The sequence below is a fragment of the Rhopalosiphum maidis genome, chromosome 3, assembly GCF_003676215.2.
Source record: "Rhopalosiphum maidis isolate BTI-1 chromosome 3, ASM367621v3, whole genome shotgun sequence".
Lineage (NCBI taxonomy): Eukaryota > Metazoa > Arthropoda > Insecta > Hemiptera > Aphididae > Rhopalosiphum > Rhopalosiphum maidis.
In genome coordinates this window covers 42,232,013-42,250,805 of record NC_040879.1, presented here as the reverse complement: position 1 = coordinate 42,250,805, position 18,793 = coordinate 42,232,013, and the positions used below count along the sequence as shown (strand labels likewise).

Genomic DNA, 18,793 nt, shown 5'->3' with positions numbered 1-18,793 from the left:
TTCCAATTTTTTTTTTATACGTTTGATGTATTTTAATAAAACACTACAAAATTTGACGCCCCTCCCAAATTTTGACGCCCTAGACAGCTGTATACAGTGCTTAATGGGAAATCCGCCTCTAGCTGTGTCGTGCAAACACTGCAATTGAAAACATATCAGTGTGCTTTTGTTTACACCGATAAGGGCGAACAAAAGTTTTTGGGATACTACATCTTGGAAAAAATAAGTAATAGATATTTTTAGGTTATGTTTTTAGTACCTACTTACTTTAAGTTTGTTTTGTTTTTGCATTATCAATTCATATTTTATCATTTATTTCCGTAATACTATTAAATGTATTCTGACTTGCACTTTAATAAAGTACATTTTATTTAGATACAAGAAATATTATTCTAAAAGTAGCTATGAATAACGATTTAGTTTCGAAGACCGAAGGTAAGTTTAATTCTACGTTTTTAATGCCATAAGTACTCGTAGTATAAGTAATACAAAATACAAATTAGTATTATTATAAATAAATTTAAGAAATTATATCATATTAAATAGGTATTTACCCTTTTTAGTAACTTGAACTGAAATAAATACAAATATTTTTGGTTGTGGTTTGATTATAATTTCAATCATAAATGAGTGCTTACATTATCACCAAGACAATCATCAATAAAATAAGTATTTTAGTTTTGTTTTGTTCCAACAATTTGGGTAGAGCTGAAAAAATAACATTTTGCTTAACCATATATCATGAAATTAATTAATCGCATATAAAATACACATACCTAATTACTTTATATTATATAAAAAATCTTTAAAAAGGTGTCATAGCCATATGAGTTTTCTTTGTTTTACAAACATACAGCTGTAAATTTGCATTCTGCAGACCAAATGTTATGTTTTTACCTTAAAATTTTAAAATTGGTTAATTCCTTGTAATATTAAATCTTAAGGACACAAATTCCTTTAGCTAAAGAAAAATTGTTTATGCTGTACGTTTGTATAATAAATATAACAATTAATGTTGATATCGGTATGTGGTATTCTTTCATGGCCATTTAAAAATGTACAATTCAATTATTTTATTATGAATTATGATACTACAAGTAACAAACAATTAGTAATACCATATAATATAAATACTGCCACATTCAGGGTATATAAAAAAATATTTTAATATATTAGTGGACAGTGGTACATAACATACTACATTCATACTTATAACGCTTTTATTATTATGTATATTAACGCCACAAATTAAGATATATCTTGATTTGTATAGAACGCATACAAATCTATTCATTATTATCCACATAACCAACTGTGAACACTTAAAAAGAATGTTCAAAAAACTAAAAATACCTATCTTAGTACCTGACTAGTGACTACCCTATGCGTATAATTATGATTACCTCCTAACCTATGATTATAATTTTTAAGATTTATTATTGATTAAGGAGATTTAAATTAAATATGGCCTAATAGAAGTAATCAAAATATTTGTTATATGAACACTAGGACATTACAAAGTTTACACATCAATCTAATAACATTATATTTATTTATTTATTTTATTTTGATATCTATTTTTAATATGTAAAGGTAAGTTATGCATTTGTTGATGAGATGTCTTAACTATTTTTAATTTAGAATTATGTAACTTATGGCTGTTTAAAAAAAAGGATCTTTTGAAAAATGCATAGCCCACAGGCCAATATTGTTAATATCTTTTTGTATAAGTACATATAATTTTAAATTTAATATTATTTTAATACAATTTTGTGAACTGTATTTTTAAGAAATATTAAAATATGTTAATATTTTAAGGAACTATGGAAGTTAATCAAGAAGCTGGTCCGTCATCAAGCACCAGTAGCAGTGAAAAAAAGCCAAAAATAGAAGTATTGAAATGGAATGGTATCGCGTTATGGTCTTGGGACATAGTTGTAGACAATTGTGCCATCTGCCGTAATCACATCATGGAGTTATGTATTGAATGTCAAGCCAATCAATCATCACATGATGATAATAGTGAAAAATGTATTGTTGCATGGGGTATATGCAATCATACTTATCATTTACACTGCATATCTCGTTGGTTAGAAACTCGTCAAGTATGTCCACTTGATAATAAAGAATGGACCTTCCAGAAATATGGTAATTAATGAATATACATTGGAAATACAATTTTAATCTATTAAATAAACAAATACAATTAATTTTATTTGCAATTGTTCATTTTCTATACCTCAATATCAAAGTTTGTAATTTGTTGTTGAACTTTTCGGTTAGTTATTACAGTTCACACAAGACATTTATACAATTAACATTTTAAAAAATAGCATTAAATCTATATACCGAGTAAGTTTATAAATAATAATATATTAATACTTATCATGTATAAAAAAAGATATACCAATATAATAAGTAATTTTACATATATTAACATTTATCAGGTATTTGTGCACAACTGAAATTCCAGATCAAACATCACATCAAATACATTTTTTTAAACTTAAAAGCAAATTCATAAAGAATACATTTTTATTACAGTTACACAATAACTATGAAAATACATTGATATTTATTTTTATAAGCAGAAATTATAAATCCAATTTAAAACCAGATTTTTATAATTACAAAACAATTTTTTTTATAAGCTTTGTTAAATTTTACAAATAACCATTAATTTTACTCGTATATACTTAATCGATAGATTAATATTTTTAAAGTTTAGATAATTAAAATTTGGGCATAAATTAAGTTACGTTTATTTATTTAATATTTATGAAACATGTATTTCAACGAGTTAAGAATAATGATGCAAATGCAAATGCAAAAAATTTAAATAGAAAACCCTGAATATCAATACATTTTGTGGTATTTGTAATTGTATTTTATGAAACTAATATTATAATATCTAAACCGATTGTTTATAGGTGAGCAGAACATTTTAAAATAATTATTTATTAAATTTATGCATTACAAAATTTGAAAATTTAACAACTGTTCAATGAGATATACCTACAACGTAGATAACATTTTTTTATCAATAGATACCACCTAGAATACTGACATAAAGGACATAATAATGTTACTTATACAATAAACAAATGGTTTAAGTATTATTATTTGTCCTTATTAAAATATTAGTGCCCCAGCTAAATAATTTATTTCATAGGTAACGAATATTGAAATTAATATAGTTAACTTGTATTAACTTACCGTTAAATTGTATAATCATACAATATATTCAACTTCCCATTCTGCCAAAACATTTTTGTGATGACTTTCATTGAAATAATTGCATAACAGTACAAACTTGTGTCAATGTCCAAATGTAATATTAATTATTACCTACGTATTTGCTATTTATTTAACATTATAACAGAGTAATAATTTATAGACATTTGATATTCTACAATGGAATAAGATTTGAAAATATTATTTTTATTTTTAAATAGTTTATATTAAATATAAATATTTTTAAAATGTATTTTATTAAAACATTAATCAATACATAATACGATTAGAGCAAGAAGTGTAACATATTATCATCAACAATCAAACACAAATAGATGGAATTAAAAAAAGAAAATAGAATTAGCTAGGTATTTATTTATACTACATAGGTAATTTGGAAATAACTGAAAATAAAATATATAATCAGTATTTTAAACCATCAAATATAATATTATGATACAATGGTGCATAATATACTACATTACATGTACACTAATAGATCGGTATACATCATTACATTATTATTTATTACATAAGTTACAACTTATAATATAGAGGTAATACCTGGTATAGGCATGTTTAATAAAAGCCTATAATAATATAAAGTATTATAAAATTAAGTACATATCTATATATTTAAAAGTAATTACCATGTATTTTGATGTGTGTAAAAATATGCTTAAATAATATAATATATGCTCCGAAAATCGTTAATAACAATATTTTGTCATGTTTAGGATTAGGATTATTGCCACTACGTATCTATTCGTAAATTAGGGTACATGTATTAATAGGATTTGTTACCGGAAGAGTACGAAAATCAATCCATTTTCTACTTGTAAAAAGTTTAAATCGATAAAATACGATCGTGAAATAAAATTGAACAGTTATTAATTTTTATATATATTATATAACATATCAACACGTGTGATATTATAGCCTTATATGGGTATAATATATTTACAACTACCATTGGTCATAATTATAGCTCGAAAGTTAAAGGAGCTATAATAAGCAAAATATGTGTGCAAATATGTACGAAAAAATGATAAATAATATGCAAAAAAATTATTCAAAATTCCGAAAAACATCTAATATGTTAATAATATCTACAAAAACAAATTTAAAGATATGTAAAAATCAATTTATATTTAATATTTAATAAACATGAAACGGAAAACTGGTGGCATTTTAGCATCTTTTTAAATTGAAAAATATTTTTAAAAAATACCATACAATTTCAAACGCGTACAAAAAATTTACTAACAATTAAACGATAAATAGATCCACGATAAGTTAAGTTGATAACTTATAGACGATAAAAATAATATTTCTGCATATTAACTCTATATACCTAGGTAAAATACAGATTGCCGCACCTCAATATTTACGTATAAATATTGAGTTTTATTTAAAATAGGTATGCAGGTTAAGAAAAAAAAAGTCATTTTTAGAAAATATTAAATATGCTTAATATGCGTATGAAAATAATAAAATATGTACTTTTTCCTTAAAATTAATGAAATATGCAAAATATGCATTTTAAATTTTATATTTTAAACTTATCATCGTATGGTTTGGATTTCTAGCTGGGTCTGCCATAAATTGAAAACATAATATAGAACAATATGTAACTCCTACAACTTCTGAGCCTTAGTCATAATCAATAGCTATCTGTACAATATATTTAATAGGTACATTCCGTTTAACGGTTGAAACTTGAAATATGATATATTACAAAAAATGGCGTGGACAGGATTTGGCTTTGGGGGCGGATAATTTGTGATAAAGGTAAAGTTTAGTTACCTATAGGATTCATCGTGACTTTTTTTTACAGCATCCTTCGTACAAATGACAATTTTAATACACGATAGTTGTGTCTTAACTCTTAAATAATACGTTTACACAACACTGATGAAGAAGGCATTTTTAAATTTTCAGAATATTCTGAAGTTAGGCCACGAATCTCTCAGCCATATCCTGATTTGGCCACTAACCACAAGAGTACGAACGAATACGAATTAAACAATATAATTATTGTATAGTGTACACGCTATGTAGGTATAAACCGAATTATGTATGTTCAGAGGTTCACCCATACATTACGTAATCTAAATCTATTCAATATATCATTATAATACCCTTAAAGTAAAATATGCTGTATTAAAGTACTTATTTATACTGTAATTCGCGAACGTTAATTATTAATAATTATGATAATAACGATAATATAAAATAAAGGTCCAAGTATAGTATGGTATTACGACGGCGGTGGGCGATCGTCCGAAACCGGAAACGGCCGTTAACGTGGCCGCAGCGATCGCTGTCATGGCCGAAATGGCGGGCGGGTGACCTGCGAGGGACGCCGCGGACGACGTCTTGCTGACAAACGGTTCCACGTTGGTCTTATTGTAGTTGGCGTAGTACCAGTCACTTGCCGAACTCGTCTTGAACGGCGTCGACTGGAACGCGTCCGTCGACCTAGTGGGCGGCGGCAGTTGGTACGCTTGCTGGTGATTATTGGCGCCGCTCTTTGAGTACTTTACGTCCTCTGCTACCGCCAGTGGCCTCTGGTGCTGTGGCTGTTGCTGCGGTTGCTGTTGCTGCTGCTGGCTCTGTTGGCCCGGCGGACTCAACGTCACCTTCATGATTGACGGTTTTCCGGTGACCACTACGCTACCACCGCCACCGTCTTTGTGAGACGACTGCACCTGGCCACTGATTCCGTCTTTGTTAGCTGACGGAATTTGACCACCGATTCCATCTTTGAACACTGGTAGCTGTCCGCCGGGTGCCAAGAAACCGGTCAGCGATGACGGCGTGGACACGTTGACCGCTTCGGGGGTCGTCGAAGTCGATCCGGGCGCCATCGTCGATGGGGCTGCTGCGGTCGCTGACTGCGTGACGGCTGCCGACTGACGTTGTTGTTGGGTCGTCGAGCTCGCCGTCGTGGATCCCACTGCGAACACACAACTTTACGGGTGTAGGTACATTAAAAAACAATTCTCACAAGGACATGCCTAACTGAACCTGTAGAGACAGGTTTTATAGTGGGACCCCCTCTGTAATAGTCGAAGCACAAAACGACAGAAGGAAAAAATCAAATATATTTATTACCTATGAAGCAAGTCTTAAAAGTAACACATCACCCTAATTATGCCCGTTACTGAGTAATTATTATAACCAAATGTGGAATCTTTAAAAATTATCTATCAAAAATGTATGCCCTCAAATTTAAATTGTCAAATATTACTATCAAAAAACCACATTTAAATATATGTATGTGTTGTATTCTCACAGAAATGCTTTTGGGACATGCTGCATAGATGAAAATTACTCAATAGTTCATATAATTTATTCAATGTTTATATAAATATGTTGATAATCTAGCGGCGTGCCCAGAATACTAAAATGATTTCACTGATAAATGATAGATTAGTTTAAGTTTTTTGGTGTTATTAGGTACTGTTTTATAGGTGTAAAATGTGGTATTTAAGTATTTGATAATATTAATTTACTGTATGATTTAACTGATTTAAGTATTTGAAACTAAAGCTATATTTTTTTGAATTTGAATTTAAATAAACATCACAAATATTTGTGAAAAGAATTTCGCATTAATCTAATCTCGATTATCTTTAAGTGCTTTATAAATTCAAACTTTTGGAATAAATATATAATGGTATAAATAAAAAAGAGCTGGAAAAATTGTATATATTTAACAGTAAGAATTTTCATTTTATATTGTGATTTGTGTATTATATTTAAGTAAATCCTATACAGTTAGTAAAAATATTGATTAATTAATGTATTAATTTTGATTTGAAATTGTATATATATATATATATAATCGTATATATTGTACCTATTTTATACACGCATATTTTTACTTTGCCTTAATAAATTAAGGATTGCAATTACTGAACATGTTTGAAAATTACCGATATTTTTTACATGGCACTTATTAAATGGGCAAGTAATTTCTCATTATAATCAATTTCTTACTTGCTGATTAATATATAAGTTATATACAAGAGTAAAATATACCTATTTTTGGTTTGGAATAAATATAAAACTATATTCCTCGATTCGATATGAGATAACGGGTCCATAGACATACACATTACAAATATATTGAAACTTAGACGTCATGTTGTTACCTGTTGATAATTGAACAGGTGAAATTTCGGATTGGTTAGCCAAATCGTTGCTTTGTAAAGTGGTAGCTGTCGCCATCGTTTGTTGCTGGTTGTTGGTTATACTAGGTTTAGCGGTTGGTCTAATGATTGAATTTATAGTGGCTGACTCATATAAGGAATCACGAGTCGTAATATTTATGAACTTAGAAAAACTTAAGTCGCTGCTGGAATATCTATCATAGCGGAATGGTGATTCTGTAGTGCTACTGAGTTGATACCGCGGGGGACTGCCGGAACCTGTAATTTTATTAGATGTACTATTATTTCTATAAACATTATCTTCGTCGTCATTGCTCTCCGTGTCTTCCCCGAAGAAAGTATTATCTGGAGTAGTCATCATTGGCTGGAAACTCCCCGTGCCCGGTAACATTGGTGTAAAACCATCTTGGTCTGCTGTTGACGTTCTTTTCGGCAATGAGTTTCGTCTGCCATCCTTGAGTCTTTTACCTGTACCTTTGGTTTGACCCCAAATATTGTTTAAATTCAGCGGTGGTATTGGTACGCCGAAAAATGTGTATGCAGTACCACCGGCGTTGCTCTGCACCGAGTGATCATCGGTATAAGAAGAAGAGGTATTTGGCCGAGAACTAGCATACAATGTTGGTGTGTCACCGGGTACATAGTGTGATAAAATAGCTGGAGATATTGTTGACAATGTTTTTTCAGTTGAAAAACCTCTTTGGTGTTCAACTTTGTCATTTAGTTCGACGACGTCATCGTAAAAATAATCAGTTTCTTCTGGCAGTGGCTTATTTTTATCTGATTCTTCGCTGCTTGTCCACGTAGATATTTTATTTGAAGTCACCGTATTTGCTACACAATTTTTCAAATATCAGTTATAACCTATGTTTGTACATTTTTATTACATGACATATTTTATACACAATTCTCACCATTACCAACAGGAATAGATTCAATTTCACAGCCTGGAATGTTTTCCTCTATATTGTTTAATTCTTTTTCGTCACAGTGTTTCGATGTAAATGGCATTTCTCTTAGTAAAGTACCGTCGGTACACCTAGGCCCAAAACTGTCAGCTGTCGTTCTTAACCATGATTGCAACCATCTCATGTTACAAGCACAGTGTACTGGATTACCTAATATTAAATTATTAAACAAAATATTATTATATTAATTTAGCTTATAATAATAATTTATAAATATATCATATTATAGATTCAAACATTAAAGTCATATTGTTATTGATTATGGAAAATATAATAATAAGGGATAAATATACGAACAATATAATTTCAGTAAAGTCAATTAGATATATATAAATATATAATATGTATATAAAAATACAATTTACCATCAACATCTAAACGAGATATTGTGGGTTTGATACTGTTAAATGTAGATTCAGAAAGTGAAGTCATTTTATTATCCCGTAAGCTTAATACTCTTAAACGGCTCATTCCTTCAAATGGGCTTCCAATAATATTACACAATCTGTTGTTATCAAGCTAGAACAATACATGTTTTTATATAATACCATTATGAACATATTTTACAATATGAATCGTAATAGAATATATTTTATATAGCTTACTTTTAGCATGATTAATGAGTGCATATTTTGTATGCTTCTAGTAGTTATTTGTTTTAACTTGTTATGGCTTAAATCAAGTACTTCTAAATTTCTTAGATTATTCAAACCAGATTTCTCCATGCCATTCAAATAATTGTGGCTCAAGTTCATCATAATTAAATTTGGTATACCTACAAATGCATCACTGGCTATTTCATTGAGTTGGTTTTGTTGCAATTCGACAATTTGTAACATTGGTAGATTCACCATGGCTGCACTTGGTAAGGATACCAATTTATTTCTAGCCATTTTTACAACCATGAGATTTGGCAAGCTTTGTATGCCATATGAAGGTAACGTGTTGAGATTATTTCCTTCCATTTCTAAAATAGTCAAATTTGGTAGCTGTTGGAAGGCCCCTTCATTTAAAATGTTTAAGTTGTTTTCTGACAAGTACAACTCTTTTAAGTATGGCATTGATGAGACTATTCCACTTTTCATATGTTTAATTTCGTTATTTCTTAAATCTAGAATTTTTAGGTTCGGATTCGCTGCTAATGATGATGGAAATTCAGATAAAGAATTATGAGAAATAGATAGTTCTTCAAGTTCCCTAAATAAATGCAAAAATTAATATTCATTAATATAAATATCTTATTAAAAAAAGTTAATTTTTACTTACTTATTTACAGAAAAATATGATTCATGAATTTCAGTTAGTCTATTATGACTTACATCAAGTTTTTTCAATTTTACATTATTAGACAATAAAGAAGGTTCTAAAATCTCTAATCTGTTACCTTTTAAATTTAGTTCGTTCTAAAAAATAATGTAAATTAGACACTTTATATTTTTATTTTTATTTATTTTAACTCACAAGAAGTGGTAACTCCTTAAAAGTGTTCGAATGTATACTTAATAATTTATTGTCGTTTAATGTTAGTATTTCTAATTGGTTTAATCCACTAAATGCTCCATTATCCAGTTGTTGCATTGAGTTCCCACCCAAGTAGAGCCAACGCAATAAATTTAAAGCAGTCAATGAATTTGCTGGTACTCTATGAATACCATTATCTACACAGATAAATTAAATGTATAATTAAAAATGTAACATATAATATATCATAATATTTTTAGTATCAAAAACAATGATAAAATAAAACTTATATTATAATAAAATGGGATATTAGTATTACGTTACCTGAAACATCAAGAAGTTTTAAAGCTGGAAGATGTAAATCTGTTGAACTATCACTTGGCAAGCTCATTATTTTGTTATGAGACAAATATAAGTATTCTATGGCTCTTGGCATACCACCAACAAACTGTAAATTATATTTATATTTATATTTCAAATTTATTTGTAGTCTATAATAATTTAAAAAAATTTAATAATACAACTGATTTTTTTATAAAAAAAATTGTGTGCATAAAATTTAATATTTTTATTAATTTAAAAATTTAAAATTTAACTATAGATATAATACAAATAATTTTTCCATATTATAATAATATTCTTCTGAAAAATAAATGTGTAAATAATAATTTAGTATTCAGATTAAAAAGGATGTAATTGTTGGAAGAAATAATAGTTTAAACTTGGGTGTAAAAATAAAATAAATCATCATGATAAATTGGTTAACAGTGTGATTTTAACCTGATCGTTTTAGTTTGTTCGTGAAAGGGAAACTAAGTTTATGTAATTATTATATTTTTATTTTCTAAACTAATATTTATATAGGTAACTAAAACAAAATACATACATGATTAAGTCTATTGTGACTTGCATCAAATTCGTACAAATGGTATAAATGAGTTAGTGTTAAAGAGTTTATAGAATCTATATTGTTGTAAGATATATTTATGTGTTCTAAATTTGGAGTGTCAATAAAAGTGGTCGGATCCAATGATGAAACAGCGTTGTGGCTGATATCAAATCTTCTTAATGATGGTAATGTAGCTAGCATACGTCGTTCTAGTTTGTCAAATTTATTAAAAGATATATCAAGACCTTTTAACATTGGTAAATTCCATAGAGGGATTGCTAGGTAATTGGATAGCGAATTATTGGCCAATCTCAATTCCCTTAACATTGGCATAGCAGTGAATGTTTCCCTGCCAACCCTTTGGAGTTTATTGTGTTCTAAGTACAACATTTCTAGTCTTGAATGTCCCTGTACTGATCCGTAAATAATGTCTTGTAACTGATTTCTGCTGACATCCAGAAAACGAAGTTTCGGAAACATGTCTAAAATTAGTCTGATTGTCATCGCATTGTCTATGGAATTTTCGGATAACCATAATTCTTCTAGATTGTTATCGCGAATAGGCGTGAATGATTCCGGATGGATATGACGTACTTGATTTTTGCTTATGTCGATTGACTTTAGATTGGGCATCCGATGAAATGCGCCTCTGCGTATATCACTTATCTTGTTGGTGGACAGGTAAACGTGACGTAATGACGGTATATCTACGAATGTGGCTTCATTAATGAATTCTAATTCATTTCTATCGAGTCTAATTGTAGTCAATGAGGTCAAATCTCTAATTGCTCCTCCAATATTAGACGCATCAGCTAACTTGTTGCCGACTAATGATAGTTCAAGAAGCGATGGCAAGCGAGCAAAAGCTCTAGGGTGCATCCACGTGATTCCACAATCCGTGAAATTTAACAAAAATAGTCGAGGCAAATCTTGTACAGTGCCTACGTCCAATTTTTGCATTTTCGGAGAACCAGTGATATGCAACTGTTCTAGAAATGGCAACCCTAAGAAATTGCCTGTTCCCATGTTTATTAATGAAGATGCTTCGATTTGAACATACCTCAATCTAGCTAGGCCAGATATTATTGGTAGTCGCGTCAATGATCCTGCAATTAACGATAGCGCTTCTAATCTAGGTAACACCATTAAACTTTCCTCTGGAAAACTTCTAAGTTCTGCTTCAACTATGAACAATTCTAGTATGCTTGTTTCTTGATCAGATAACCAGTTTGAAGCGACTTTTTGAATTCCATTTTCACGTAACATTAATCGTATAATTTTTAAAGTTGAAAAAGCATTGGCAGGCATTGACGAAATGGCATTATTTTCCAATATTAGTTCATCAATTGGATCTGTTACGGATGAGGCTAGCTGCTTCAACTCATCAAATATGGTCTTCGAATCTCCATGACTACACCTGGAATTGTATAAGTGTCGCATTGTTAATAAACAGAAAAATGCTACAAAACATAATAATAAATATTTAAATTTTTTACCTGTATGATTTAAATTACATAAAAATTACTATTTTTAACTAACTAAATAAAAATGTTTTATTACAATATTTGATGAGTATATTATCATCTTTGTGGTAGTAGATGTAAAACAGAAATATTGCAATCAATTAACAAATAAGTATATACCTATATTATCTGGACATCCCCCAAAAAAACATTTAAAATACGCCACTGTTCAAAATAATCACAAGCGAAAAAAACATACCTATTTATATCTAGTTAATAATGCCTAAAAAACGTTTCTAAAAATCACGACGGCGACTCGTGAAAATATAATAAAGATTAATTTTGCCACAATCGCATATGGCCACGTAAAATAAACTAAAAAATAAAACCTATTGATATTTGACGTGTGTCTACATCTATAAAATAAGTACTTATACATCTTTTTAAAAAGTTCCTAAAAATAAAATCTATATAGTATATATTTTCTAAATTGTTGGTGTCTATTTCAGAAGTCACACCTGCCCAGTCGAGTAAATATTGATAAAAATTCACTCGTATCAATAATACGGTTAAATATTATATAATGACTGTTTGCCACCAGTTGACCATATTTTTATGTACCTATCGGCTATCATTTAAAAAATGATTGTTTAATAATGCGTCGACATCGCGGTCTTCAACAAAAATTATTAAAACCACTTAGAATTTGAAATGTAATCATATTATTTGGATGCGAATAGTGATATACTTTCATACTAATATAGACCAAAGAGAATTTTTAGCAAAACAATAAAATTAAAAAAATTAGAAAATATAAAAAAATATTTATTGTTTCTAATCTATAGTACCTATTGTAATATATAGGTATTTAAATACTTATATTGATGTCTATCGAATACTTTTAGTACACCTATACTGAGACTGCCGCAAGAAATAATAATAATAATAATAATAATAATAATAATAATTTTATTATAGTTTTCATGTTGATAGTAGGTTGTTAGATCAAAAAGTCCTTAGATTGCATAATTCTTGTTATTATTATTTGATCCAAAGGGGCTAACATTTATTATTTATACCTCAAAATTGTAAACAGATTACTATAGTTTATTTTTATTATTTAGTATTTTTCAATTAAATTAAATTTTTTTATTATCTGTACAAAAAAAAAAAACAAAAAAATCATATTACACGTGTAGTATACGTGTCTATTAATTTTATGAAAACAAAAATTTAAAAAATATATTCATAAGAACACAAGTTATTTTATTTATCAGAACTTGTACATTTTTATGATTTATGACTAGGGCTCAGATTTAAATACTCCAAAAATATCAAAAAATGCCTTTTTAGAAAATGCATTTATGATTTAATAGCGCTAAAAAATGCTATGATAAATATATATTAAAATTAAGAAAAAAATTATTGTGTAAGTACGTTTGTAAATATAAAAATGAGTAAAGACTTAAATTTGACAAATTACCACATTTTTATTTCACTATGTACTATATTTATATTTCAATGAAGTGATTTTTTTTACTCATAGTACGAGAAATAGATCAAAAATGTCTTAAAAAACTACACTTCGAGTAACACACCCCCCCAAAAAAAGATGCAAATGTATTGAAATCCAAGGTCTATTTATGACCATTATTACAGCACACTCTACATATTGCCTATATTAAACTCCTTAAAAAAATGAAATTCTTGTTAACTTTATGTTGTGCTGAATGCGTCAGAAGAGCGTGTCTGCTATTACGTACGTATCTAGCTAATAGTTATATACCAACGTCCAACAATGGCAAATTATGGCCAAAAATTATTTTTTTAGGTAGCCTGCTATAAATATGCCATGCGTAATATAAAAAAAAATTGAAATGACGCCACTGATTTTATGCAGTTCTAAATGTCATCAAAGTTTACCATGTTTAAATAAATAATAAAAATAATGTTATCTAATAAATAGAAATAAAGTTAATATTGCATCAAATGTAGTATAACATTTAATTGTTAACTTATATTAATTAATTTTATTGAAATAAAATATTATATATTATGAATTTATTAATAATATTTTACATTAGCCATAAACACGATGGCTAAAGTTACTTTAGCCGGGTAATGTATACATAATCCATTTCCTAACATTTTTTATTCACGGCTAAAATCCGAAATTGAATAATATGCACATTATCCGGATAATGTGCACATTAGCTTAATTCGGACTTTAGCCGTAACATATACATAGAAAAAAAATATTTTAATTTTTCGCGTGGTATGGATTTGCCATCCCCTTACGTCTATATTTTATTTATATAAGTACGTCTGCAATACTTATACCTTGGACCTATATACGGTATATTATATGATTTTTATTACAGATCAGACCTTATTCAAAGGTGCGGACACTCACCATATCTGGATTTCATTGTCTCGGCTGGAACACTTGCATCGCCGGATGGCATCACTTGGCTGTGGGCACGTAGCCGCCGCGACACGCGGCGTCCTCGCAGTCACAGCTATGGCGATGATGACCCATAGCAGTGCCAGCAGACCGTCGGTGGACCGCATTGCGTCGTCATGACCTCAACCGGCCACGGTCTTCTCCTGTGACAAAAAAAAAACAGTTAATTTCATAAATAAAAATCAGTTGTTAATATTCATTTTTAAATAGCTATTAAGAGGTACGTATAATGTATCGATGACACTATTTAGGACTTTTTTTATACATTAATCCGCGCCTGTTAGCGAATTGTTAGTATGGAAAACTGGACAATTTTCATTAACTGCCTACACTATAAATATATTAATTATAATCAGGTTACTTGTAGCAGTTGAATACTCCTTAAAATCTAGTATAATATACCGTAAGGTATAAATTATTAAAAGGAGTTATGGGTTCATATTCTTCAGAGTACAAACAAGCAATACTTATAGATTATTTCAAACCTAATATAAATTATCTATTATAGATCCTAAAAAAAATTATTTTGTAATGCTAATATTTAAATATTTATAACATTTAATTTAAATTTAATGGATGTTGAACTATAATAAAATATTATTTACAGAGAATTATATACCTCACAAGTGCTTGCACACTTTGATATACACGTTTTTCTTTTCGTATACACAATGTGTGTCATAATTGGCATACACAATTTTAAGCCCAGAATTAATTATAACAAAACCACAACATTCATAACCATAAAATGTATAAACCAAATCAACATAATAGTTATACAGCGCGAAATTCTTAACATAACATCACTAAAAAATAGTATTTAACAGTATTATAGTTACATTGCGTACACTCGTTATTCGTTAACATTTCATAAAACTTATAAATTATTTTTACTCATGTCCGTATAGAACGTATATACAGGATTATTATTATTTACTTTTATACAGTAATGTATAATGTATGGAACACAAAACACTACTGTACTTTACACTCGACTCAATATACCAGCATGGACAGGTCAGATTATTAATATATTATATTCTCCAGTGGTTCGATGTACCTATAATATAATATTATTATGCAGTAGATAGTTATAGGTACAATGTACAGTATATTATAACGCTATTTGACCATAGTCTCGGTCGTTTGCGACTAGCGTTTTTATTTTTTTTTTTTTATTAAATTGCATGTATAATATAGGTATTTAATGAATATGATTTAAATTTATTATTATTGTAGTAAGGTTAGGCTAGTATATGACTAAAATTAAACACAAATAAACGTACAAAATAATGTACAATACAATGTAAATACTAAGTATTATACATATTATACAAGTCACATATTATACAATAAATTACAGTTTAATTATTTATTGGTCGATATATATATATATGTAAATATTTTAAATTTTAATGAAACGCAACGTTCGATCGGTTTCCTTCCTCAGTTTCACGTATTATATGTTACACTGTTTACATGTATAATATACATAGCATAAATCGCGTATCACACTTTCACGATTGTGACTGTCGTTTTGAGTTCACGCCAGATTAGATCTTATAAATACCATCGAACCAATTACACTAAAATAGTATTATGCATGAATACAACCATATTTATTTGTAATTATAAACACTAATAGAAGGTATGTATTATGTATTTACTGAATTTTTAAAAATAAATGTTTAGTGTTTACTGTTTAAATTAAATTCAGTTATTATAATAACTACTTTTAGAAAATAAAATAGGGACTTAAATAATGAGAAAAGAACGCACGGATCGAGTAATTTGGAAAAATACAAAATATATATATAATTTTTTTTTTTATATTTTAGATTTTGAACGGAATGAGCGGAATATGTATCGGTTTAACAATGTTCTATTTTCATTTATTTTTTTCGTGTATGTGAATTAGGGGTATCTGGTAGCATTTTTTTATTTAGTCTTTATAGTTAAAAGGGGTAAAAATAATAAAATACCGATGAAGACTCTTTTATTTTTATAGATATAGTAGTAACTAGTAAGTGTCATTGTGTTGAGTATTCACAAGGTACTCGTTTACGAGAATTGGGTAGATCACTATAATAAATGTGTTAAATTTAAATTCAAATTATTCTATCAATTTTATAGGTACTTAAAACGATGTGAACGCTGAGCGGAGAATGTTTGTCATCCTATATTTTTAAGGATATTTTATTATATATTTTAATATTTATTAATAAATATATTGTATTAATTGACGATAGATCAAGCGTTTATTACACATTTATGAACATGACAGATAATAAAGTGTATGTTATTTGTATGAGACTGACTTTTCATTATTAGTATAAGCTAATTTAGATTACATTATATTATTTGTTTATATAAAATATATACTCAATTTTTAAAATAATGACACATCACACATGAAGAATTAGATTTATAAATATTATTATATAATTTTACCTTTTAGTTTATTTATATATTCAATACTGTAGAGATAATTTAGTTAAATAAATTCTAAATAAATTATACATTTATACGTATCGAATTGGAGAAAAAATGACTATAAAATGTATTATAGAAAAATCCAAAGTCAGTAGTCAGTATATGTGGCAAACGGCAATTACAGTATTGATCGATTAATAATGATAATGACTAAACAATAAATACGCAAATACATAGTAAAAAAACATTCACATGAATATTATTTTTTGGATTACAACAAAATCAATAATTCAATGTAATTATTTAATTTCGTAAAAATAAAAATTTAAAATGTTTATAAAAAAAATGTACGTAAATGTATTTTATTCTATTTTTTTTTTTTAAATTAAAGTTCAATATTCCTACGTACCTTTTAAAATGTTTTAATCTTTTTGATCATGCATAATAATTGTTATCAATACTTATAGAAGAAAAATATTTTATTATATTATATTTTTTGTTCCTAAATAGTGAGACATTTAGGCAAAGATAACCGTGCTGCACATTAAGCGTAAAGTGTATATAATTTGTCATAAAATCATTGCATACGAAAAATGACTCTAAGCAAAACGGTCTATCAGCCTATATTATATTAAGTAAATATTTTATGATGTATTTATGTACCATTAAAGTGATTTATTTTACTATTAAATAATTGGTTGGATTAATTTTTGCCAAAAAGTAAAAACATTGCATTTGAAAATGTTTTTGTTTTGTATAAATATAATAATATACTTAAAGTTTTAAGTACCCATAATTTTGGATCATAATATAAGAATCTTTTTATTAAATTTGCGATTCTTATAGATATACAAATTGAACATTTTATAAATGTTTAATTACAAAAACATTGGAACATTTTTATAAATTTAAAGAATTTTATGAAAATTTGAACTTCAATTACTTACTAATAAAAAAAAGTCGAGTTTATTTGTATCTTTAATATTTTTAAATATCTATAAAAAAATCTATAAAGAAACTTGTATTAAATTTTCAATCTTTTTGACATTGAAAAAAAAACTAATACGACAATTGTATCATGTATTATGTCACAAGTCATATGGAAAATTACTTTTTTTTTGCTAAAAGACTAGACTTTTTACAAATGAGTAGCCCATTTGAGAACTAGCTATCATTTTTCCAAACCACTTCCATAATATAATATTTTTTATCAGTTTATATTGCTTACAGTTTATTATTTCTTTTTGGTTCTTGGTATTTTATTAGCTGCTATTTCAGAAACAGCATCGGATATTATTGTAGCTATTGTCCATAGTTGTTTGATTGCGATTATTTTATTTTTATAATAAACAGTAACTTCATTGTTAAATTTGTTCTCTACCGTTACATTTTCCATAGTTTAAAAATCATAATATTAAATAAATAAATTAGTAAATATATTACATATTAGGAAATATTAACTCATTCGATAAAATACAAACGAATCCGACCGTTTTAACGATAACGCAGATACGTATACTAATGTCTATAGTATGTTCAGTATGCCGTTAAAATAATGTTTATACTGGATAATTATAATCTAATCTACTGATTATAGTCATAATATCGTAGATTCCATCACGTATTACATTTACATATTATGTCGTCAATCCTTACCTAAATCTTTAAAATAGCTGATTGTAATGTACTTATGTAGTTATGTA

At 27.9% G+C, this 18,793-nt stretch overlaps 2 protein-coding genes across 4 annotated transcripts in view; one reads left to right on the top strand and one right to left on the bottom strand.

Moving 5' to 3' along the window:
- The first annotated feature begins 214 nt into the window (after nt 1-214).
- Nucleotides 215-2,156, top strand: LOC113556289 (RING-box protein 1-like). Its single transcript, XM_026961143.1, has 3 exons — nt 215-226; nt 376-435; nt 1,819-2,156. The coding sequence occupies exons 2-3, from the start codon at nt 405-407 to the stop codon at nt 2,154-2,156; spliced, it is 369 nt and encodes a 122-aa protein (XP_026816944.1). The 5' UTR covers nt 215-226; nt 376-404.
- Nucleotides 2,157-4,320: 2,164 nt separating this feature from the next.
- Nucleotides 4,321-18,793, bottom strand: part of LOC113557177 (protein artichoke) — a 30,706-nt gene continuing 16,233 nt past the window's right edge. Inside the window, exons 1-10 of one of the 3 annotated variants that reach the window (XM_026962530.1) lie at nt 14,607-14,764; nt 10,728-12,147; nt 10,166-10,289; nt 9,842-10,038; nt 9,647-9,783; nt 8,986-9,577; nt 8,746-8,899; nt 8,327-8,530; nt 7,395-8,246; nt 4,321-6,193 (exon numbers count right to left, since the gene is read on the bottom strand). In XM_026962530.1, coding sequence (XP_026818331.1) covers nt 5,439-6,193; nt 7,395-8,246; nt 8,327-8,530; nt 8,746-8,899; nt 8,986-9,577; nt 9,647-9,783; nt 9,842-10,038; nt 10,166-10,289; nt 10,728-12,147; nt 14,607-14,764 — 4,593 coding nt within the window. In that variant the 3' untranslated portion in view covers nt 4,321-5,438. Of the gene's footprint in view, nt 6,208-7,394; nt 8,247-8,326; nt 8,531-8,745; nt 8,900-8,985; nt 9,578-9,646; nt 9,784-9,841; nt 10,039-10,165; nt 10,290-10,727; nt 12,148-14,606; nt 14,801-18,793 lie in introns of those variants that run through there. The other 2 variants (XM_026962529.1, XM_026962531.2) reach the window with 2 other exon arrangements.

Coding starts and splice junctions, on each gene's coding strand:
- LOC113556289 (XM_026961143.1), top strand. CDS start 405: ATGAATAACGATTTAGTTTCGAAGACCGAAG. Junction 436..1,818: donor TTTAGTTTCGAAGACCGAAG/GTAAGTTTAATT, acceptor TAATATTTTAAG/GAACTATGGAAGTTAATCAA.